The 25,076-nt window shown below is 38.1% G+C and overlaps 2 protein-coding genes across 2 annotated transcripts in view; one reads left to right on the top strand and one right to left on the bottom strand.

The window, feature by feature from the left end:
* Positions 1 to 23,371, bottom strand: part of Hsp83 (Heat shock protein 83) — a 45,419-nt gene extending 22,048 nt beyond the window's left edge. Inside the window, exons 1-2 of the mRNA XM_090369467.1 lie at positions 23,233 to 23,371; positions 3,264 to 3,425 (exon numbers count right to left, since the gene is read on the bottom strand). Of these exons, the coding sequence (XP_090225593.1) occupies positions 3,264 to 3,425 (162 nt within the window). The 5' untranslated portion in view covers positions 23,233 to 23,371. The remainder of the gene's footprint in view (positions 1 to 3,263; positions 3,426 to 23,232) is intronic.
* A 345-nt stretch (positions 23,372 to 23,716) lies between these two features.
* Positions 23,717 to 25,076, top strand: part of lmgA (anaphase promoting complex subunit lemming A) — a 41,570-nt gene continuing 40,210 nt past the window's right edge. The window contains exon 1 of the mRNA XM_090369468.1: positions 23,717 to 23,891. Within this exon, the coding sequence (XP_090225594.1) occupies positions 23,873 to 23,891 (19 nt within the window). The 5' untranslated portion in view covers positions 23,717 to 23,872. The remainder of the gene's footprint in view (positions 23,892 to 25,076) is intronic.

Below are 25,076 nucleotides of genomic sequence, written 5' to 3'. Positions count from 1 at the left end.
AGAATTTTTTTCAACCTGGTCTATTTGTTAACAGGAGAAACTGCTTCTACAGGGATGGGATACACTTAAATAGAAAGGGTGCAAGAATGTTTGCTGATGCTATAGAGGCAGTGTTAGGTGGGTCGGAAACCTGCTAGACGGGGGGGGGATACAAGGACTAATAGATTAACAGTACCCACTGGCAGAGGTGAAAGTGATTCTTGCACTGCTTCTATTGGAATGAGCAGCAGTTTGGAAAATAAGATGCATGATATTTCGGAGACTGCTAGGAGTCATTGCGGTACAAGTAAACACATGGGTTGTGTTAGGGTAGTTAACAAAAAGAACAGGTGCATGTATACTTGTGTGTACACCAATGCTAGGAGTTTGGTAAATAAATTTGATGAATTTGAGGTATTGCTGAAAGCATCAAAGGCGGATATTGTTGGGATATCAGAGATGTGGTGTCACACAGATATAAGGAATGCAGAACTGGAATTTGGGGAGTACATCTACAGAAAGATGAGACAGGATAGGAAGGGAGGAGGGGTTATGCTATTAGTTAATAAACACAAAATCCAAGAAAGTGAAGCCAGGCAACATTGCTGGACAGTGCAGTGTTGAGTCAGTTTGGTGTGACACAAGCACTGGGAGATCAAAATTGAGGAGTGTGTGCTATAGGCCTAATGACTGAGTATAATAAGAAAAATGTACAAGGAAATAGTGGGCCAGTAAATCAGATTCTTATAATGGGGATTTTAATTTCCCAGATATTGACTGGAATTTGTTGGTCACTCGCAAGGCTTTTGTGGATTTATTGGATGATTGTTTTCTACATCGGCATGTTCGGGAGGCAACTAGAGGGAGTAATACTCTTGATCTGATTATCAGCAGTGATTCTTCATGCATTAAGAATCTGCAGATAAAGGAACCACTAGGTAGCAGTGATCATAGTGTGCTGAAGTGGGATTTACTCAAAGAGGTAACCTACCATTAGGGGTAAAGGGAAGGGTTATTGCTTTCGTAAAGCAGACTACAATGGTCTGAGACAGTATTTAAATTCTATAAAGGGGGACCAACTGATGATGTTACCAACAGCAAATTCAAAATGGGAAGCATTCAAAGAACTTATCTTGGAAGCTACTAGGCTTTACATACCAACTAAGAAATATTGTTCAAGGTTTAGGCCTAAATGGATGCCAGATGACATGACAGAGAAGAAAAATGCTTGGCATACATAAATTAACACGTGACACAGAAGCCTATGATAGATATAAGTTGATCTGTAACCAAGTTACAAAGGAGGTTAGGCAGGCGAAGGCAGATTACGAGAAATCTTTTGCAAAAGGATGCAAAGAAAAACAGTAAAGAGTTCTTTTCTTATGTAATCTCTAGAAGGAAGGGATGAATAAGATTGGTTCACTTGATATCGATGGTCCAACTGTTGATGATCCTGCTCAGGTAGCTAACAAACTAAATGAATATTTTGCATAGACACATGAGGAGTTATTCAGCGAGGGGAATGCCAGAGGTGTATTCAACTCTGGCAGTAAGCTAGAGAATCTTGTAATAACTGAGTAAAGTGGAGGAGAAATTGTTGAAGATAAACACAAGAAAGGCACCCAGGGTGGATGGGATCTATCCAGTTATATTAAAGGAGGCAGCAAAGGAAGTAAGCAAACCCTTAGCCATAATTATGAGTTTCCTTGGACTCAGGGGAGGTACCCATAGACTGGAGATGTGCAAATGTGACCTCAATTCACAAAGGAGGATCAAAGTCTGACACAAGTAATTATAGACTTGTGAGTTTAACTTCTGTTCCCGGAAAATTAATGGAGGCACTGGTTAAAGAAGCACTGCAGGATCATCTAGACAAGACTTCATTTATAGCTCAGACACAGCATGGTTTTGTTAAGGGGAAGTCCTGCCTGACCAATTTGATTGGATACTATGATGCAGTCACAAAACTGGATGCAGGGAATAACTTTGATATTATGTACTTGGATCTTAGAAAGGCTTTTGATACTGTTGCACATGGAAGACTGCTGCACAAATTGGAGTAGTGTGGCATTGGAGGAAAATTGCTGCTATGGATAAAGGGGTGGTTGAGGGGGAGAAGACAGGGTAGTAATCAATGGACACTGCTCATCGTGGACTAATGTTATTAGTGGAGTCCCTCAGGGCCCATTATTGTTTTCTGTATTTATAAATGATATTGATGATGGTATATCAAGCTTAATGTCCAAGTTTGCAGATGATACAAAGGTTGGCAGGGTTGTTAAGGACACTACTGATGCAACAGGATTTATAAAAGTTAGGCAGATGGGCTGAGAAGTGGCAACTGAAGTTTAGCATTGACAAATGCAAAGTACTGCATACAGTTGTTAAGGACACTACTGACACTATGCTGCTGCAACAGGATCTGGAAAGGTTGAGCAGATGGGCTGAGAGGTGGCAAATGTAAAGTACTACATATGAGAAACAGCAGCTGCTGGAACGAGTACAGAGAACGGCAACAAGATTAGTGAATGGAACAAAGGGTTGCTCTTACGAAGAAAGGCTTAAGTTTTGCAAATTACAGTGTCTGGAGACTAGGCACCGGCAAGGTGAGAGGTGTATAAAGCCTTGAATGGTTTGAGCGTGCTCAATGCTGATGGGCATAAATTCAAATAGAGGAAAGAGATGTTAGGATAGATGTGAGGAAATTTGCCTTTAGCCAGCAGGTAGTTGGAACTGACTTTCATCCCTTGTTGTGGAAGTTAATAGCCTAAATAAATTTCAGCTGGACAGGTATTTCGAATGAACGGAGGGGTGAAGTGGAAGTTTTTTTTTTCACTCCCAAATATGCATAAGCTTGCATCATATGCCTCTACTAATGCTAACAGTAACGAAGTTTTATAAGAAACAAAAATTAAAAAAAAAAAAACACTAACAGGTTCAGAAAATTGGGAGAGTCCTTGATTTTTAGACTATGCTAACAGTATTGACCACTCAAAATTGAAGTGTGGAAGAAATTAAACATTTCAAGTACAAAAACACACCAGGAAATTAATTTTGAATTCCCAAATTTTTTGAAATTCTATCAACAAATTGAGACAAGGTACAGTGATTATTGCAGCTTATGTTATCTACAAAGATAGATAACAAGTCTGACCCAGCACAAAATTTAGAAAAATCATTTTTGGCCACAGAAAGGGGAAGACTTTTCCGGTATAGTTAGATATTCCTAAATTACAATATGCAAAATATTTATTTAAATAGAAAAAAAAAAACACCATACTTACATCAGATGAATTAGAAATCAGTTCACGGAGAAAAATTTCCTTATTGGAATAGAAAGTATTGATGATCAAGCTCATCAACTGGGCAATTTCTGCCTGAAAGGCAAATGTTTCCACTTCTGCCTCCTCTACCATGTTGACTGTTTCTGGAGTCTCTTCAGGCATCTACAAGAAAAATCAGACGCATAGTCAATTTAAAACTGCATGGACACAAAGTTCATTTCTGCCCAACTTTAAAATCATGTCACCACCAAATGTAATTAACCCTAGAATACTGAAGAAACTTATGTATACCACATTATTGGTTATGCTAATAAAAAAGTTCTTGTAATAACTGTGGCTGACTCAGAGAAAAAAAAAACCCACCCACCTTAAATTCTTATTAATCTATTTAAGTTTGGACTGAAATGCAGAAGCTATGATCATTGAATGTTTCTATTATTGTTTAGTTAAATGTGATATGCTTACCTGTTGCATTAGGGGAGAAAAAAAAAAAAACCTACTCTTGTCATCATAGGTAAACATGCTTGTATTGGTTTTCACCAAATTTTAGAGTGCTACAAAAAAATGCTATTGCCTATTGTTATTTTTGAACATGTTGAAATATTACCTCAATGCAACAAGTCAGCTGTGGAACTAGTGTTCTGTAAGCTAATACTTTCTGCATATAGAACTTATTTAAATTTCCAGATTTAGAGGTAGGTATAATTTTTTTTTTTAAGCTAAAATAGAAGTCTCATTTCAGCAATATGCTAATTTTTAGAGATACAGCAGACTGTTCTCCAATGAATATTATTCATATTCCTTTGCACATTAATCACTAGAATATTTTTGAAAGGAAAGCTGAAAAGTATTTGAACAGAATTTATTGAAAGGTTGAATACTGTTTTAACATTCAGAGGCCACAGGCTTTTGCTGCACTGGCCAAAAAAAAATAAATAAAATAAAACAATAAGGAAATACTAATTATGTGCTTCCCTCCCACATAGGAAGTTATCCACTTGACCACTGAATTTATTCAAAATTCAGCCCAAACTTCCTGAAGGCCCATAATCAACTCACTGGCTGAAAGAAAACTCGCTACAATTTAGTCTAAACCTCTTCCCCTTCCATTTGAATTTATGGCCCCTAATTCTGGAACAGTTTAACTGTGAAAGTTCCACCTTATTAACTCTTCTCTCAGCATTATAAACTTCAAGTCCTCCTGAGGCACATGGTTGCCAAGCTCTGTAACCCATATCTGAATCTCCTCATCCAGTCCCCTTTTCACCAATCTCATCTCACCTTGCAAGTTGCTCATCTTTGGGCCCTTTAAAGAAGCTAATGTCTTGTTTTTTCCCCAAATGAGGTCTCCATACTTGAACACAGTATTCAAAATGTATCTTGCAATTTCCTTATACAGCAAGATCTATACAGGATAACATTCAACAAATGATCAATAGGACAACCACAGACTTTCCTTTCTGCCTGCTTACATTACACAGAAAAACTCCTGCCCATATTGTAACTACCAGATCCCTTGTTTTTAATCAAGCCCCACCAAATGCTTTTGGAGTTTCTATTCCCAAGTGTATGACCATGCATTCTACTGCAGAAAACACAGCTACCACATTTCTGAAATCTGTTCAAGTCATTCTGAAGAAGCACTGATCATCAGCAATTACCAATCTTTATGCCATCTGCAAATTTTGACATCAAGCCTTCAATGTGATTTATGACAATTAGAAATTAGTGACCCAAGAAGCAATCCTTGGAGGGGCACTCCTGACATTACACCAATTTGAAAAATATCAATTATTCACAACCCTCCAATCTGCAGCCACCCATCTTATCTTTCTAGCTTATAGATGAACATAACCAAGATCATCTATTAGTGTAGTGAAATAGACCATTGCACTACAATGCTAATCCCATCTAGTGTATTCTGAAAGAAGACAACTGAAAAATACATTAAGGTCATACAGAAAGCTTGTCTCAGTTTGTTTCCAGTAAGAGTTCAAGTTTCAGAGAAAAGTCTTTCAGAGTTAAGTCCAGTAAAAACCAAACCTTAGTGGATTTTAAAGGTAAAGTCCAATTTCTATTGAGAGAGAAAAATGCATTGATTAAAACATCCATGTCATCCTCTATGTATATGCCTGTACCCCATTTATTTACAGAAAAAGGGAATTCTACTTGCAGTAAAAGCAAGTAGAAACTGGGTCTATCTGGGTCAATCAGAAGAATCTGCTTGGCAGTGATCATTAACTCTATTTGCAGATGATCTAAAGATCATCTGCAAATTTAGACATCATGCCCTCCATCCTTTCCTCTACGTCATTTAAGAAAACAAAAAACAGCAGTCCCAATACTGATCCTTGGAGAACTCCACTTCTTACATTAACCTAATCTGAGGAATAACCATTTATCACAACCCTCTGCCCTGAAGCCATCCAGCTAAGAATTTTCCTTGTTATTCTAACCTGTTCCAGCTTATCAATTAAGTAAGCACTCTTGAAACCTTCAAAATAAATAAAATGTCAGAATTATTCTCCAAGTCCAGCTGTTGAGTGACCCTGTCAAAATAGCTAACCAGATTAGTCAAACATGATTTTCACTTTACAAAACTATGCCGAGTATCCTTCAGAATTCCATATCTAAATGATCCTGAATTCCACCCACAATCATTGTATCCATGATTTTACCTACTACCGACCAGTAATTTCCCACTTTGCTCTTCCAATCCAAAGGAATCACTTGAGTCCAGTGATTCTCTCATAATTAGCTTCAATGCATTCATTTGCAGCCTCCCTTAAGATTATAGGTATACGCCATCAACACAGGAGCCTTACTGGCCTGTAGGATTAAGTTTTCATTAAATAAAGATGCAAAATTTCAACATCATTACATTTTTCGACTTCACTCCCATAATTTCTCATTGATGCAAAGGGTTTTTTCTTCTATAAATATCAATGCAAATTAGCTGTAAAGTTCATCCAGAACATCAGCTGGGGGTATCTAATACAATCACATGTCCATTACATAAGGGTCCAACCTGGTTTGTCCTCTTATTTGCATTTATATAAGAATTCCTTACCTTCAGTAATTTTTCATAATCTGCTTTTGCCAACCTAACCTTTTCTGTGGTACTATTACAGATCACTTTGTAGGTATTATAGGCTTCAGTACTTTATTGCTCTAACTTTTCCATTTTGTATTTTTCTGCTCAAGTAATCTAGCAACTTCACAATTCATCCAACTTGGAATCCTCATGAAGTATTTTAATGGTGTATAAGCATTAAAGCTTCTGTGATTAATATTGTAAAATGGTATACCATAATTCTATTGTATTCACCCTGAGATATCTATCCAGTTAGAAAGCCATGTAGCATCTTAAGCCATCGTAACTTCCTCTCCTAAAATTATAACCCATTCCTTTGCCTTTAACTACCTCTTCATCATTCCCCATAGAACTCAGTGATCACTTCCTGTACTGTCAGCCTTATGTATCTGGTTCATAGGTGATGAAGTTGGGTATTTTTCTCTAGTACTTTCCCTGACATGTTGATACAAATAACAATCATCTAGTTGATTTTAAAGTTGTCCCCTATGTAGTTTCCTTTCCATTTGCTCCAATCAATTTGAGGCAAATTAAAATTGGCCATAATGGCACTTACTTGCCCATTCCATTTACATGTAGAGGCTCTCATCAATCTTCACAATCACCTTGCCTGTAGATTACTCCCACTCTCATACCTTTGCTTCCAACAATCTCATCACACCATACAGATTTTATACTAACATGCAAAATGCCTAAATCCAGGAAAACTAATGTTCTTTTCTACTTTCCTCATCTCATTACTCACTCCACCCACCCATTTCATTCTCCTCCACACTACACTTCTAGCAAAAATGTAGCCATTAACAAAATGCAATGAAAATAACTCAGGCTGTTTTGTACAATAACTGAACATTCCATCAGTATCACAAAGTGATATAGTATGCACGATTGTGCAAAGTTAAAAAAGCACTTTAGTAAAATAAGGAACAGTTCCCTGCAGGGAAGCTTTCATTTAAGTCAGCAGTTGCACCGAGCTGTTTAACAGCTTAAATCCCATCACCTGACAAGCCCCAGCTTTTAAAAGTATCAAGATTGTATTTGTTCTTGGAGTACAGTAATGCTGGACCTATAACCAGTAGATTGAAATGCATAATAATTTATTTTTAATTAATAATGAATAGTCAACTCATTAGCTTTAGTGAGTAGTCTAAAACTTAATTTTCAGAAAAATGTTCATATCATAAAATAAACATGGAACAATCTCTGCTGTAATTGCCAACTTGGGTATTATTTTACACATTAAAGCCAGTATTCATATAATTAACACTTCAATGAATACGTCTGTTCATTGCTGTGTTCATAAAGCATACTGCAAACACAAAGATCCACTTCTTTTAAAGTTTCTTTTCACTACACGCAAACATAATTAGCACAGTGCAAATTAGTTTTTCTAAATGGGGGAGGGGGATGCAAGGTGGTTATAAAGGAATGCCTTGGTTATGACTGTCATAACCAAGTTGCACTGCATTTAAAAAATAAATTAGAGTTGTGGAATTCCTGCACCATGCCAAATTAACTCCCAAAAGATCCCCATCCCATGGGTGGACTGAACATTTTAGGTGGGTCTGAAAACTGTTAGCTTTGGCAGGGGGGGGGGAAAGATTTAGACTGACAACAGAAGTAGTGCAAGAATCACTTGCTTTGTGTAGGTTGAAGTGATTCTTGCACCATTTCTATTGGAATGAGAAGCAGCCTAGAACTTGCTGGGGATTTGAATAACTGCTAGGAGTCATCATGAAACAAGTAAATACATGGGCTGTGTTAGCAGAGTAACACAGTAAGAACATGTGCATGTACACCAATGCTAGGAGTATAGTAAATAAAAAGTTTGAATTTGAAGTGGTGGTCAAGACAAAGGCAGATACTGTTGGGATTCAAACTTCGCACAAGAATGCAGGGGATTCTTGTGCGAATATGTGTGAGTTTGGGGAGTATGTGTAAAGAAAGAATCAAAAGGGAAGAGAGGTTATGGTGTTAGTTAAACCAAAATCACACAAAAAGCAGTACATCCAGTTGACACTGGTGGACAGCACAACAGTCATTTTTGTCACCTTAGCACTGGGAAAGCAAAAAATGAGGATGGGGGGGTTATAGACCAAATGACTGATGAATAGAATGAACTATAGAGAAAGAGTGGGCCAGTAAATCAGAACTTAATCTTCTCTGTGCCATATGCTTAATAATGTGGTTGGTCACTCACACACTAGCAAGACTTGTGGATTTATTGGATGAGTTTACTACAGCAGAATGCTCAAATGGCAACCAGAGGGAGTAACTCTTGATCAGCAGTGATAATTCATGCACTACTGGCAACATTTAGTGTACTATTGAGGGATTCACTTAAAGATAACTACCATCAGAAGTAAGGGGAAGGGTTTTTGCTTTTGCAAAAACAGTGGCCTCACAGTTTTTAAAACTCTATACAGTGGGACCAACTGATGTTACCAATAGCAAATTCTAAGTGGGAAGCATTCAAGGAATTAATCTTGGAAGTTACTAGGCTTTTCATAGCAATTAAGAAATATTGCTTAAGGTTTAGACCTAAAATGGATGCCAGACAAACTGACTCTTGAAAGATGAAAAATGCATTGGATGCATATAAATTATCAGATAACACAGAAGCCTATGATAGATACAAGCTAATCTAATCAAGTCAAAAGGATGCAATGAGAAACAGACTTTCTTTTAAACTAGAGTTTTTACTTATAAAAACTCTAGGAGATGAATCATATTGGTTTCACTTGATATTGATGGTTTCAGTTTGATGTTCCTGCTCAGATAACTGAAGTATTTTGCATCTACATTCACACACAAATGTGTGTAGGGAAATGGAGGGCAGAAGCTCAAGCTAACAGGGAGCTAAATGATTTTGTAATAACTTTTAGAAAACAGGCCTTGTGCATCAGGTTGCATTATATCTTCCAAGTTTCTTGCAACAACCCATTAACTGGTTAAAACAAATGATATATACATAAGATAAAAGCATTAAAATACATAGTAGCTGTTGATGCAAAGTGCCTCTTCATCAGCTAATCTGAATGGTGTACTTTGGTGTATATATATTGATGGTTACAATAGCACAAGTCAGCTGGGCATGATCGCGTATCACGAGTCTGGTGTCGGTCAGACTAGCTGATGAAGAGGCACTTCGCTTCGAAAGCCACTATATATTTTAATGCTTTCAGTATATTATATTTTAACACTATCTTATTGTATTTTAATGTTTTTATCTTATGTATGTATATATATATACACACATCATTTATTTTAAATAAAAATATTTTAACCAGTTAGTGGTAGCAAGAAACTTGGGATGATATTTGTAACAACTGAGAGAAAAGTGGAGGAGTAATTGAAGTTAAACATAAGGCAACTGGGATGTTTGGGATCTATCCAGTTATATTAAATGAGGCATCAAAGGAAATGATGCAAACCCTTAACCACAATTATGAGGGCATCCTTGGACTCAGTGGAGGACCCCACAGACTGGAGATTTACAAGTTGGTCCCAATTCACAAAGGGGGATCAAAGGGTACACAAGTAATTACAGACTTAAACAGGTCTGTAATAGAGTGGCTGGTTAACGAAGCATTGCAGGATCATCTAGACAAGACTAGATGTAATAATCGAGACAACATGTGTTTGTCGAGGGGAAATCTCGTCTAACCAGTTTGATTGGATATTATATGGTCACAAAGGAACTGGATGTAAAAAATTGATATATACTTTGATTTCAGAAAGGCTTTTGCTACAGCTGAACATGGAAGACTACTGCAAAAATTGGAGCAATATTGCATTAAGGGCAAGTTGCCGCTACAATGGATAAAAGGATGGTTGAGTGGGAGAAGACTGATTACTGCTCAATGGACACTTTTGTGGACTAATGTTATTAATGGAGTCCCCATGGTTGTGTTGGGCACATCGTTGTTTTGCATATTTATCAATGATATTGATTGTTATTTGGTTTTTTTAGGAGCATTAGCGACTAAGGTGGAAAGGTCAGGAAATGACCACTGCATATCCCCGGTGGTCACGGACTCAAACCCCAATCTAATCAAGAAGCGTGTGCTACACACTGCTGCTCCTGCCCACGGAGGTGCCTCAGTGATATTGAAGTATATCAGGCTTAATGTTGAAGTTTGTGGATGATATAAAGGTTTTCTAGATCCTGTTGCAGTAGGCTGGGAGGTGACAACTGAAATTAACATTCAAAATGTTAAGTACTGCATATGGGTAGCAGTAACCCCAGAGAAATGCACCAACTGTTGTACTACACCTGGGGTAGCAGAGAATGAGAAAAAAAAAAAAAATACCTGGGGTAATTGTGCAGTCAAGATATGAAGGTTTCTGAGCAGGGCAGACAGAGCACATATGGGGTCTTGTCAATGATATACAGGAATTTTTGCTAGCAGGGATAAATAGGCGATTATCCTATTTATCCTTGTATACGGCAATGGCTACACCTCGTGTACAGGTCTAGAGGCCTCATTTTAGGGAGGATGAGGAGTTGCTAGAGAGTACAGAAGGGTAAAAAAAGATTGGCTAGGGGTACAAAGGGTTGCTTTTACCAAGAAATGTTCAAGGTCTTCAAATTTAGAGTTACCAGACATCTGGCAGATTTTACTCTTTTCCTTATTTTTTTGTAATTTAGGAAAATATCATCATGAATTGAATTTATTAAAGTTTCCTGCACATTGCACCTTCAGTCAATACAACAGAATAAATAAAAATATGCTGGTTGCATTAAGCAGACTATCATTTTTTTTGGCTGATGCTACATAAGCTCATATGCTTGCTTTCTTGGATATGACTATACTACAACTATTTGCCTAATCAAAAACAGATTAGGTTGTTTGACCAATTATGAATTTCAGCACAATTAACTGACACAGCCATATGGCCAACACCCTGTTTCAGTCTAAGTTACACTAGCTGTAAAGCACTGACAACCAATAGGGAATTTACATTATTTTTGTAAAGTGTGGCCCTGGTACATCTAATGAAATTTGCATGCCATTAAAATAAGCAAGTAACTGCTGATTATTTAAAAAAATATATATATTCATCACGTGAATTTCAATCAAATTAATAAGTGAATGAGGAATAACAATTCAAATGTTGCAAGACAATTTTTGTTAAGTTATTTTTATAGATAAATTTGGTTGACCAGTAAGATACCAAACATGTAAGCATGAAAAACTCAGTTGTCAGAAACTGATTTTTTTTTAAATGACTCTGCCTATGTTTCTGTTAGAATAATATTTACGACTACCTCAAAATGAGTAACCACAAAGTTGCTGACATGGTTCCAAGAAATGAAGCAGTAACTTATAATTACTTGGTAATCCAAACTTAAATGATTGGCAGTAACAATAAATATGTATTGCAATTTTTTTTAATAATAAATAAGTTTAACTAATAAGTTTTATTATTATTAGTTAATTTTCAGCACGCACTGAGATGAGTGCTGAAAATTAAGCAGTGCTACATCAGTTTTAAAAATATATGTCCTAGTTTTCTTCTAGCCTTCAAATTCTAGCATCTGAAAGGTGATCTAATTGAGGTGTACAAGGCCTTGAATTGCTCAAGCAGGATAAGTACCCGGGCACCGCCTTTCTCCCTACACAAATGGCGGCAAAAAACAGGCAGTAACGAGAACCCTTAGCATGCAACTGTAACAAGGGCAGCTCAATGCTGATGGGATTCTTCCTCATTTTATAAACTGGGGGGGGGGGGGGGGGGGGGGGGGGGAAGAAAGGCAGGAACTCAAATCAGTTGTGGAATAGACGTGTTTGCCTTTAGCCAGCAGGATGGCTTAAATTAATTCAAGGAAGAACTTGGAGTGAATGGATGGGTGAAATGGCAAGGTTTTTTTGGCTGATACCATATAAGCTTGCTTTCTGCTTTTTTTTTTCACCCATCCATATATCTCTACTAATGCATTTTTAACTACTCAAAACATGTTCTGTAACTTCATACCACATCCCTCTTGACTCATCAGAATCTGCAGAAAGCATTTCTACAAGACTTGCTTTGTTGGCATTTAGGTTTTTTTTTTTAAGAATCCAGGACTGAGCAACAGACTTCTCTTCATACTGTCTTAGTAATAGTAGTGAAAATGAAAAACACGAATACAAAAAGTGATTTAGTTCAAGATACAATATTTTCTTTCAAAGTTAAAATGTTTTCTCAAGATACACAGCTCTCCTCCTATTGAGATTTCAATCACTAGACTAGGAAATTTCCCAAAAAAATCTGTCAAGAGTTCTTAAAAAGAAGTTATTTTTGTATTTCACTTCACATTACTTATATTGTACAATGAAATTCAGCAACTTCCATCAATAGTTTTGTGCACAGATTTTTAGGAATAGTTTTAAGGAATGGGTAAGTGATTTTACCTTAAAGAACCATTCCTTTAATTGATCAACTTCTTTAACCTTTACTTAACCTTTGTAGCCATTGTTTTTTGTATATAGTGGTAGGGAATTCAAATTTTTTAATTGAGGTAGCTAGGTAGCTCTAATGCATAATTATATAGTAATACGCTTCACTGTTTCTATTCAAATACTATTGACATTTAATTTATTGATTTTATTAATTTAAAGTATCATGCCCCAAACTAGAGCAGCAAAGCAACGGGCACAAAGTGGCAGGAGTGCTGTGAATCGGGGGAGAACTGAGGGGGGCGATTCTCCAACGCATCACAGCCTAAAAAAAATGTGCAACTTGTGAAATGTTTTGCCGAACTCTCTGGAACGGAACATGATATTGCCATGGGGGATGTCTTTGTGTGTGCGTGATGTAAGGAAATCAGGCAACAACTCAGCATTGTTATGGGCCTATATGAGAGTTTGAAGGACAGGGTGGATGCTCTTGAAAGATCTAAATTGAGGGGCCCATCAGGCTCTCAGCTGCCCACATCAATGCCAGAGCCTGCACTTGGTCATCACGCAACACAGCGGCAACCCCTAAGGCAGAATGTGCTGGTCCCACAGGAACTAGTAGTTGTTGGTGACTATTGTCAGGGAAACGGGGAACATGCTTTGTAAAAAGGATAGGTGGAACAGGACCAGGGTATGTCTGCCAGGGGCAAAGGTTGATGAGTAGAATGGATATCATCTTTCAAGGGCACAAAAGGTGATATAGTTGTACACGTTGGCACTAATGATATTAAGAGTAGGAGACCAGCAGAATTACTTAACACGTACAGGTCACTGTTGAAAAAAAGCCGTGAAATAGGGTTGAATTTGAAAGTGTCTGCAATTCTCCCCAGACACGATAGGAGGGAGTACATGATGGGAGCCTTGTTGATCAATTTGGCCCTGGAAAGATTGTGCAAGGCTCAAGGGGTAGAATTTTTTTCAGCCTGGACTGTACTTGTTAACAGGAGAGATTGCTTCTACAGGGATGGGATACACTTAAATAGAAAGGGTGCAAGAATATTTGCTGATGCTATCGAGGCAGTGTTAGGTGGGTCGGAAAACTGCTAGTTTGGGGGGATACAAAGACTAAGAGTTTAACAGTAACCACAGGCAGAGGTGAAGGTGATTCTTGCACAACTTCTATTAGAATAAGAAGCGACCTGGAGCGAGGGGTGTTGGGGGTTTCAGGGACGGATGGCAGTCATCATGGAATAGTTGGGTATATGGGATGTGTTAGGGTAACAAGGAATAGGCATAGGAGCATGTATACCAATGCTAGAAGTATAGTAAATAAATTTGAAGTGTTGGTCAAGACATCAAAGGCAGATATTGTTGGGATAGCAGAGACGTGGTGTCCACAAAGATATAAGGAATGCAGAACTGGAATTTGGGGAGTACAATGTGTACAGAAAGGATAGACAGGACAGAAAGGGAGGGGTGTTATGCTGTTAATTAAGAAAAACAAAATCAAAGGAAGTGCACCCAGTTAATATAGATGAACAGTGCTCTGTTGAGTCAGTTTGGTGTGAGATAAGCACTGAAAAAGGAAAAATAAGGTGTGTTTAGAGGGGAACAGATATCCTGTGTGTTATCAGACACTCAGCCTAAAACACTGATGGATCCAATATCTTTCTATTACAGAAGATTTAGGAGAAGTCCGGTTGGCCTGCCTCCCTAAAATCCACTCGTGCACACCTTCGATGGTAAGCCCTGTTACGTCACTTAGGTGGCAACGAACGTGTAGAGCGGTTCTCTTCAAGACGCCTGGTCAGCGTGAAGAGGAAAAGACCAAACCCTCCAGCAATGAGAGCACAACAATACAAATGGCCCTCAGTCCCCAGCAGCTTTCACTCTCCCTCTTACGGCAGCAAGAGGATCAGAGGGTGCTAAGAATCTCTGGGTACGACCAGGCTGCCATACACAGAAATTGAACTTGGCCTGTTATAACGTACGATCACTCATCGGTGAAGACAGGATTATTAGAGCTGGAAAAGGAATTAGTAAATGTGAATTGGAATATCATCGGTTTGGCTGAAACAACAAGAAGAAATGAATCACTTATAAGTTTATCAAGTGGAAATCTGCTGTACACCAATGGAAACAGTGAAAGGAGTGAAGGTGGAGTTGGGTTTCTGGTCCATAAAGATTTTAAAAACAACATTTTGGAATTCAAAAGTACATCACCAAGGGTGTCAAGACTAATATTCAAGATTTCTAAGAGGTACAAGCTAAAGATTATAATGATTTATGCACCAACATTGAGCCATGATGAAGAGGTTGAAGAAATGTACACTGAAATTGAGTCTTCTAGATGAGCAGAAAACCCACTACACTATTATTATGGGGGACTTCAATGCTAAGGTTGGAAAAAGGCAAAACAGCGCAGAAAGAGGAACTATAGGAAATTTTGGAATTGGTGAAAGAAATAAGAGGTGAAAGACTTGTGGAATTTGCAGTATCTCAAGGACTGTCAGTAATGAACACTTTTTTCAAGAAAAGGGTGAACAGAAAGTGGACATGGAAGAGTCCAAATGGATTAACAACTAATGAAATCTACTTCATCCTCACTAACAGAAGATATATTGTGAATGATGTTACTGTCCTGAATAAGGTAAATGTTGGAAGTGATCACAGAATGGTAAGATGTACACTTGATATAGATGTAGGAAAGGAAAGGAAAAAACTGACTCGAGTAAATAATACAAAAAGGTCTTTGAAATAACAGGAGGAGAAAAAGCAGTATGTACTGGAACTTAAGAACAAGTTTGAGCTTCTGCAGACTGCTCAGGACCAAGATATCGACGAGGAATATTACAACTTTCTGAAAGTGATAAAGCCCAAGAAACCTATAGGGAAACAGAAATCCAAAGAAGAAAAAATTAGTCAAGAAAACACTTGTCATGATGAACCAAAGACGACAAATGAAGAGCAAGAAAAACACTGACAGGGAGAAAATTGAGTATACTGAGTTATGCAAAGCCATTAGAAAGAGACTCAGAGAGGACATAAGAAGATTTAACACAAGAAAAGTAGAACAAGCATTAAGGGAAAACAAAGAATTTAAATCAGCAGCCATGAACAGTAATACAGAAAGACAAATGATACTGAAACTGAAGAATAGCAATGGAGTACTTATAAACAGCAGAAAAGGCATAATTCAAATAGCAGAAGACTACTATAGAGAATTATACAAGGAGCAAGGGAATGATACCAGCAGTGCGGAAGATGGATTGCAAAGTAGCAACACATACGACATACCCAATATTCTTCCTGATGAGGTAGAACATGCATTGAAGAAAATGAAGAACCGGAAAGCCCCGGGGGAAGATGAAGTTACTGTAGAGTTGTTAAAATTGGGAGGAAGAGATAACACAAAAACTGGCAAGGCTCTTCACAAAGTGCATTAGAAAAGGTGTGATGCCTAAGCAGTGGAATAATGCAATCATAGTTTTGCTGCATAAGAAAGGAGATAAATCAGAAATTGGAAATTATAGATCAATTAGCTTGTTATCCCATATCTACAAGTTGTTCACAGGGTCATTACTAACAGATTAGAAAGAATACTTGATGAGAATCAACCGAAAGAGCAAGCTGGCTTTAGGACAGGATTCTCAACTATGGATCATCTTCACGTAATATCACAGCTAATGGAGAAAGCAAATGAATATAAAAACACCATTATGCCTGGCATTTGTGGATTATGAAAAGGCGTTTGACTCCATACAGCATAAGGCAATGTTTCGGGCACTGGAAAGACAAGGCATAGATACTCCATATATTATGATTTTGAAGAAAATATATGAGAGTGCTACATCCTTTATTAGACTAGACAAAGACAGTAGCAAATTTAAAATCGAGAAAGGAGTTCGACAAGGAGACAATATCTCTGAAGCTGTTTACTGCTGCCCTTGAGGAAGCTTTCAGAAGATTAGACTGGTCGCAGAAAGGAGTCAATGTGAACGGAGAGTACCTAAACCATTTAAGATTTGCAGATGACATTGTGGTCATAAGCCACGATCCCAAAGAATTAGAGGAAAATCTTATCAGTTATGCACAGCTAGTAAGGATTTTGGACTAAAGATGAATATGGCTAAAACAAAAGTAATGATGAACAAGTATGCCACGGAAAGGGAAATAATGATTGAAGGAGCAGTAATTGAAAAAGGTGGAGTCATATACTTATCTGGGACAAGTTATTAGCTGTAATAATGATAAATGGCTGGAAGTCAAGAGAAGAATAAATTTTGGATGGATAGCATTCAGGAAATATAGTCACATACTGAAGAGCAATATCCCAGTTTGTCTGAAACTGTAAAATAATGAATCAATGTATACTCCCCACCATGACTTATGGAAGTGAAACTTGGGCACTCACCAAAAGAATGGAAGAGAAGCTAAGAACTACACAGCAAAGAATGGAACGAATTATATTGGGAATCAGACTGTTAGATAAGAAGAGAAACACATGGATTAGGCAGCAAACTCAAGTAAAGGACATTCTTATCAAAACTAAAATGGTCTTGGGCAGGACACATAGCTCAAAGATATGACAGATGGACTAAGAAAATAACAGAATGGTACCCAAGAGGAGCTAGAAGAAAACCTGGAAGACAAAGGCAGAGATGGATAGATGAAATTCATGAGTTTTTGAGTAGTAAATGGATGGTCAGTGCTCAAAACAGAAGGAACTGGAAAGTTGCTGGAGAGGCCTTCATCCTGCAGTGGATTGAAAATGGCTGATGATGATGATAGGCCTAATGACTTGAATGAGTACAATGAACAATTGTACAGAGAAATAGTGGGCCAGTAAATCAGAATGTCTTATAATGGGGGATTTTAACTTCCCAGATATTGACTGGAACTTGTGGGTTGGTCACTCACACACTAGTCAGACTTTTGTGGATTTATTGGATGATTGTTTTCTGCAGCAGCATGTTCGAGAGGCAACCAGAGAAAGTAACACTCTTGATCTGGTTATCAGCAGTGATCATTCGTGTATTAAGAATTTGCAGATAAAGGAACCACTAGGTGGCAGTGATCACAGTGTGCTGAAGTGGGATTTACTCAAAAGAGATAACTACCGTCAGGGGTAAAGGAAAGGGTTTTTGCTTCCGTAAAGGGGAGTACAGTGGTCTCACACAGTTTTTAAATTCTGTACAGTGGGATCAATTGACGATGTTACAAACAGTAAATTCTAAGTGGGAAGCATTCAAGGAATTTATCGTGGAAGCTACTAGACTTTTCATACCGATTAAGAAATATTGTTCAAGGTTTAGGCCTAAATGGTTATCAAATGAACTAATGAGACTCGTGACAGAGAATAAAAATGCATGGGATGCATATAAATTATCAGGCGACGCAGAAGCCTGTGGCAGATATAAGCTAGTCTGTAATCGGGTCACAAACGAGGTTCGGCAGGCGAAGGCGGATTACGAGAAATCTTTGGCAAAAGATGCTAAGAAAAACAGCAAGGATTTCTTTACTTATATAAACTCTAAAAGGAAGGGGATGAATATGATTGGTCCACTTGACATCGATGGTTCGACTGTTGATGATCCTGCTCAGATAGCAAACAAACTGAATGAGTATTTTGCATCTACATTCACACGTGAGGAATTATTACAGTTTGAAAATGGAAGGTTATCAAATTGTAGCAGTGTGCTTAATGATTTTGTAATAACTGAGAGCAAAGTGGAGGAGAAATTGTTGAAGTTAAACATAAGAAAGGCACCTGGGGTGGATGGGATCTATCCAGTTATTTTAAAGGAGGCAGCAAAGCAACTAAGCAAACCCTTAGCCATAATTATGAGAGCATCCTTGAACTCAGGGGAGGTTCCCACTGACTGGAGATGTGCAAATGTATCCCCAATTCACAAAGGTGGATCGAAGGGTGACACGAGTAATTACAGACCAGTTAGTTTAACTTCTGTTCCGGGTAAAATAATGGAGTCACTGGTTAAAGATGTATTGCAGGATCATCTAGACAAGACTGCAGCAATAATTCAGACACAACATGGGTTTGTTAAGGGAAAGTCTTGTCTGACAAATTTGATTGGTTATTATGTGGTCACAAAGGAACTGGATGCAAAAAATAATTTTGATATCATATATTTGGATTTCAGGAAAGCTTTAGACACCGTTGCACATGGAAGGCTACTGTACAAATTGGAGCAGAATGGTATTAAGGGTAAGTTACTACAATGGATAAAAGGATGGTTAAGTGGGAGAAGACAGAGTGGTAATCAATGGGTGCTGCTCTTCGTGGACTAATGTTATTAGTGGAGTCCCACGGGGTTCGGTGTTGGGTCCACTGTTGTTTTGTGTATTTATCAATGACATTGATGAAGGTATATCAGGCTTAATGTCAAAGTTTGCAGATGACACAAAGGTTGGCAGGGTTTTTAATGACTGTCATGGCAGTGTGCTACTGCAACAGGATCTAGATAATTTGGGCAGATGGGCTAAGAAGTGGCAACTGAAGTTTAACCTTGACAAATGCAAAGTACTGCATATGGGTAGAAGGAACCCCAGAGAAACGTACCAACTGTGTGGTACTACACTTAAGGTGGTAGAAAATGAAAAAGACCTGGGAGTAATTGTGCAGTCAGATATGAAGTTTTCTGAGCAATGCAGACAGGCTGCTAGGGCAGGTCATGGGGTTTTGTCAATGATATATAGGAATTTTGCTAGCAGGGAAAAGGAGGTGATTGTCCCTCTGTATAAGGCAATGGTCAGGCCACGCCTTGAGTACAGGTCTGGAGGCCTCATTTTAGGAAGGATGTAGATTTGCTTGAGCGTGTACAGAGAAGAGCAACACGATTGGTGAGGGGAATGAAGGGATCCTCTTACCAAGAGAGGCTTAAGTTCTGCAAACTGCAGTGGCTGGAGACTAGACACCTGCGCGGTGATCTGATTGAGGTCTATAAGGCCTTGAATGGGTTGAGCACGCTGAATTCTGATGGGATCCTTCCACTTGTTCAGATTACGAACCTACGGGGACATAAGTTCAAATTAAGAAAGGACAGATGTAGAATAGATGTGCAGAAATTTGCCTTTAGCGAGCGGGTGGTTAATTGCTGGAACAAACTTCCATCTGTCGTTGTGGAAGTTGATAGGTTAAATAAATTTAAGGAGGAACTGGACAGGCATTTGGAGGGAATGGTGTGATTTTTTTTTTTTGGCTGATGCTGCATAAGCTCCTACACTTGCTTTCTTGCATCACGTGCCACTACTACTAGTCACATCAGTTAGCATTGATGTTTGCAATGACATACATTCTCATCTGTCTTTGAACTGCTCACAGTGGTTCCCAAACAGATCTACAGACCCCTTCAAAAATCAAGTTTGCAGACCCCTGTGTGTGGGTTTTCTGAACAGAAAATTCAAAGTTATGTTTAAAACAACTTTATTCTTAATTTTACATAAATAATAAAAACTTATCAATTTGATATACATAGAACTAATAATTTGACCAATTCCAGAGGGTTTGTTTTGCAGACCCCTGGAACTGGTCTACAGAATCCAGTTTGGGAAATACTGGCTTATACCATCCAGACACTGCTACATCTTATTTCTCCGACCAGGCTAGCCAGGTGGGTAAAGTGCCTGCCTGGCAACCCAAAGGTCGCGGGTTCTAATCCCGCCTCGGATCAGAGTACTGCAAAAACCTTGGGACGTGCATTATGGCCACAGAATGCACGATGTGCCAACAACTACCAAAAAAAAAACCCCCACCTTATTTCACCAATTTAAAGCAAAGCAAAATTTGCTATTTGTTCATTGCTCCACTGCAACGTTAACAAAACTGATTCAGCCTACTGGATAATCTGTACCACTATTTGCTGGAAGTTTAACATACCAACTCCAGTTTTTTTCTTAAAATCAAACATGACTGCAACATCCACCAATACATGAACTTTATACTATGCTAAACACACCGCTTAGTACTTGGGAGGGCAATTACCTGGGAACACAAGGTGTAGTTGGCTTTTTTTTTGTTTCCTCAAGCTCCTACATGTGAAGCTCTGGGTGCTGGTCACTGTGTGTACTTGCACAATTTATTTATTGCCACACCTGATCAGCGCTTTTTGTTGTTTGGTTTTTAGGAGCATTAGCAACCAAGGCCATATTGCTCCGGGATATGCGGTGGTCATTCCCGGACCTTTCCGCATCCTCTGTATTTGGTGGTGGCAGGCTCGAACCCCGGTCTAATCAAGAAGCGTGTGCTATGCACTGCTGCTCTTTCCCACCTGGCTATGGAGGCACCTCTGATCAGCGCACTGAGCAACATTAACAAGTGGGCCAGACAGCACCCAACATTCAGAATACTGAATCACAGTAGGTCTGCTTTCTGTGGGCACCTAGTGGTTAAACACTAACTAGCACCACCACACACGTGCTGCTGTAAACAAACTGCAGGTAGTCTTGGCCATATATGAGCCCAGATACAAGCCACATGACCTTACAAAGTTTCCTGAAAGATATTCCACAGGAAATCCACTGCTGGCAAAATTGATAGAATTGTCTCAAACACAATATAGTGAAGTACCACAAGAGGTAACTAGATAAAATGGGAACTGTATTTGGTAATATCACTTTTCTTTTTTTTTTAATTGAGAGTCCCACCCAATGGAGAAACCCCTGGTGCCATCAGACAACTAACCTCTTAATTTGTGTTCATAAGGGAGCAATGAAATTCCCAACACCATTAATGCAAAACTACAGATTTTGCTTGGCTGAAAAATTCATTGTGCAGAAAGGGGAAAAAAAAAAAAAAAAAAAAACTCTTGGATTGGCTTCCAGGATCTGTATTCGTAAACAGTAACATGGCAATAGAGAGAAAATGCAAATTTCACCACAAACTATTTTCAGCAGTAGCAGACAGTGGCGGTGTAAGGAAAGGAGTCTAGAATGGAATAAACGAAAGGAGTCTATAATGTTACTGTTGAATGCCAAGGCTTTGCAGGACTACGTAATTAGCATGCTATTTGGGCAATTCCCAATCATTTTTGCATTACCGAAAATGCAAATTATGCAATTGTATCCCAAACTGATTTCAATCAGGAAAAAATTACTCTGAAAGATGTTTCACTTGTATAAAAAAACTCTGCACTGTGTCAGTAAGTGATAAACACTTATTTTATTCACAAACCCATTTCTTTAAGGTAGAATGCCAACTAACAGATGCAAATAATTTATACACGCTTCTTTTAACTGTTTATATGAAGTTAAGGGTGTCAGTAGCACTTGGCCATAAGAAACAAAAGCATCTTTAAAATTAACCTTGATTTTTTCCAACAAGAATGTTGAAAAACAATAGGTTTTTCTTCTCGGTGATGCTACTGATACTTATCAAAATTTTGACTAACTCTTCTGTTGAAAAGTGACAACTTCGTTGGCCGCTTGGTATCAGTACAGAAGCATTGTATTAAGATACAATAAATGAAATAGGATGCTTCTTCAGTAACAGCATCCAGGATAGTACCATAAAATAAACAGATTTACGAGGATAACGATAGCCATTTTCTGTTTAACCTGAACTAGTTCGGTTAGCTTCCGTTATCATCTGCAACAATGTTTCTCAAATGACCTTAGTATAACAAAGGAAACTAGAGGCATTTTGAACACACGTCATCAAAAAAGAGTATCGTAGCTGACGACCGAAGTGTCCACTCCTGTAAATGGAAAATGTACTGTTGCAGCGAGCTCAGTATAACAGGACTGGAACTGATGAATTTTTTTTTTTTTTTTTTCCCCTTTGGTAGTTGTTGGCGCATCGGCTTCTGTGGCCATAATGCACCTCCCAAGGTTTTTTTTTTTTTGCAGTACTTTGATCCAAGCCAGAGGCGGGATTCGAACCCGCGACCTTTGGGTTGCCAGGCAGGCACTTTACCCACCCGGCTAGCCCGGTCGGCGGAACTGATGAATGCCGGTGAGAGTAGGATAAGACGAAAACACCAGGGAAACGTTTTCGTGGGCATACTTGCCCTTTGATAGCAATATCAATCCAATGGAGCGCCTGGAGATACGGAATGAGCTCTTCGAAGTAAAAATGCTGAAATTGCGACAACTATGGGAAGCAATTAGTCCATAAGGTAACATTCCGGTGGCAGCCGGAGAAACCGTACCACAATCGATGCGCACTGTTAGCATTAGCAGGTGTGTTAGCATAAGTGTGTGTGTATATATATATATATATATACACACACACACCACCCCCGTTTTTCACCCTTTTGCGAATTTGAAGTTTACAAAAGGATAAAAAACTGTTTTGCGAATTTGAAATTCCCATTTAGAACCATCTTAAGTAGTTCTCCCCGCGCGCGCGTTTTAATTGCACATTTTCATTTAAATTATTTCAGGGGATGCACTTAAACTAATTTCTGTACTATATACATATCATCATTTATTGAATCAATTAACAATACCAAACAGAAGGAATTCTTTTACTTACTTTCAAATATTACAGAACGATCAACCCTACCACCAAATCAAACAAAGAAGATCTGAGGGTCACTAAGGCGCAACGCTTCTGTTTTAAAGACAGGAGAAATTGCTAGAGAAAGAGGAGCGCGCAATTTCTGTGTAAGCTTCCGCACTTCCTACCAATGCAGTGAAATAGCAACGAAATGATTATCATATATAAATCACATGAAAATATTAAAATATAACCTTCCACTTTTACTCTTGTTTACATTACATATGATAATTAAGATGTAATGTTCATTAATTGTGAAATAGTCTCGAAACAAGGATGGGTTTAGTTAACGGAAATGAATTGATACTTGTAATGTGGTCAGAGCTCTAGAAAGTTCCAGATAATTCTACATCTTTCTTGTTAATACGCTTCCGGTAATGCTAGCGACACCTATTCAAAATCCGGACGTGTTTGTCTTTTGATTGTTGGATGATGCTTATATTATTTTCAAAGAAAAATTACCCATAAACCCAAAGAAATTATTATTTTGAAAGGATGTGTATTGGATTTAACTTTTTTAAATGATATTTATAAACAAAAGATATTTCATCAACTTAGTAAAGCATTTATACTTTTAAAATAATACTTACCATAAAAATAACATCGTTCAGGGTAAATGAAAGTCATAATAAAAAGTGAGTTTTTATAATATGGACCAATATATTTTTTGTTCTATTTTATTCTTTTAAGCTTTAGGTAATATATGCATCGGTACATACCGTTGAAGCTTGTTATTAAAATTAGTTATTGCAAATTGCTTAGATATTTTCCTGACGTAAATGATGAATAAAACTTCTTTTATTATTTGTTATTATTAGGGGCTGACATCTGGTGAGTATGGGCTTAGCACACTCAATGCCCCAGCTGGATATCATTCTTCTCTTTCTTGGTGATTCCTTTCTACTCTCTCTCTCTCTCTCAGAGTAAAAGGAATTTTTTTTTTTTTTTTGCCCTTGCAGCATAAGCCTCAGGCTTTCTTGCACCATACGGCTAATAATAATAAAAATAATATTTATTATTACAAAGCCTCTCCACTATCTCATTGATGTTCTGTTTCTGTTGCATGTCTTTTCTATAGATACTTCAGTGGGCATTCTTCTAAAATTGGTGTCTAATTTCACTACTCCCCTCCAAACCAGCCATAACGCTTGACACAGGCAGTCAGCATCCATTTACTATCCAGCTTCTCTTCCTCATTTATTCTTTCGACTTGTATTTTCTGCAACAAAATTTATTTGCCTGCATTGCAGGATCATCTAGATAAGACTGCAGCAATAATTCAGAAGGGAAAGCAATGATTAAGGGAAAGTCTTGTCTGACAAATTTGATTGGATACTATGATGTGGTTACAAAGGAACTGGTTGCAAAAAATAATTTTGATATCGTACTTGGATTTCAGGAAAGCTTTTGACACTGTCGCACATTGAAGATTACTGTACAAATTGGAGCAGCATGGTGTTAAGCGTAAGTTGCTACAATGGATAAAAGGTGGTTGAGTGGGAGAAAACAGAGTGGTAACAGTGGATGCTGCTCTTCATGGACTAATGTTATTAGTGGAGTCCCACAGGGTTCGGTTTTGGCTCGCTGTTGTTTTGTGTATTTATCAATGATATTGGTGAAGGCATATCAGACTTAGTGTCGAAGTTTGCAGATGATACAAAGGTTGGCCGGGTTGTTAATGGCAGTGTGCTACTGCAACAGGATCTAGAAAATTTGGGCAGATGGGGTGAAAGGTGGCAATGAGAAGTTTCACATTCACAAATGCAAAGCACTACATATGGGTAGAAGTAACCGCAGAGAAACTTTCCAACTGTGAGGTG

Source organism: Mastigoproctus giganteus, chromosome 3, assembly GCF_048544385.1.
Source record: "Mastigoproctus giganteus isolate SK-2022 chromosome 3, ASM4854438v1, whole genome shotgun sequence".
In the NCBI taxonomy this organism is placed as follows: Eukaryota; Metazoa; Arthropoda; class Arachnida; order Uropygi; family Thelyphonidae; genus Mastigoproctus; species Mastigoproctus giganteus.
The sequence above is the reverse complement of the archived record's forward strand: the minus strand, read 5'-3'. Positions and strand labels throughout refer to the sequence as shown.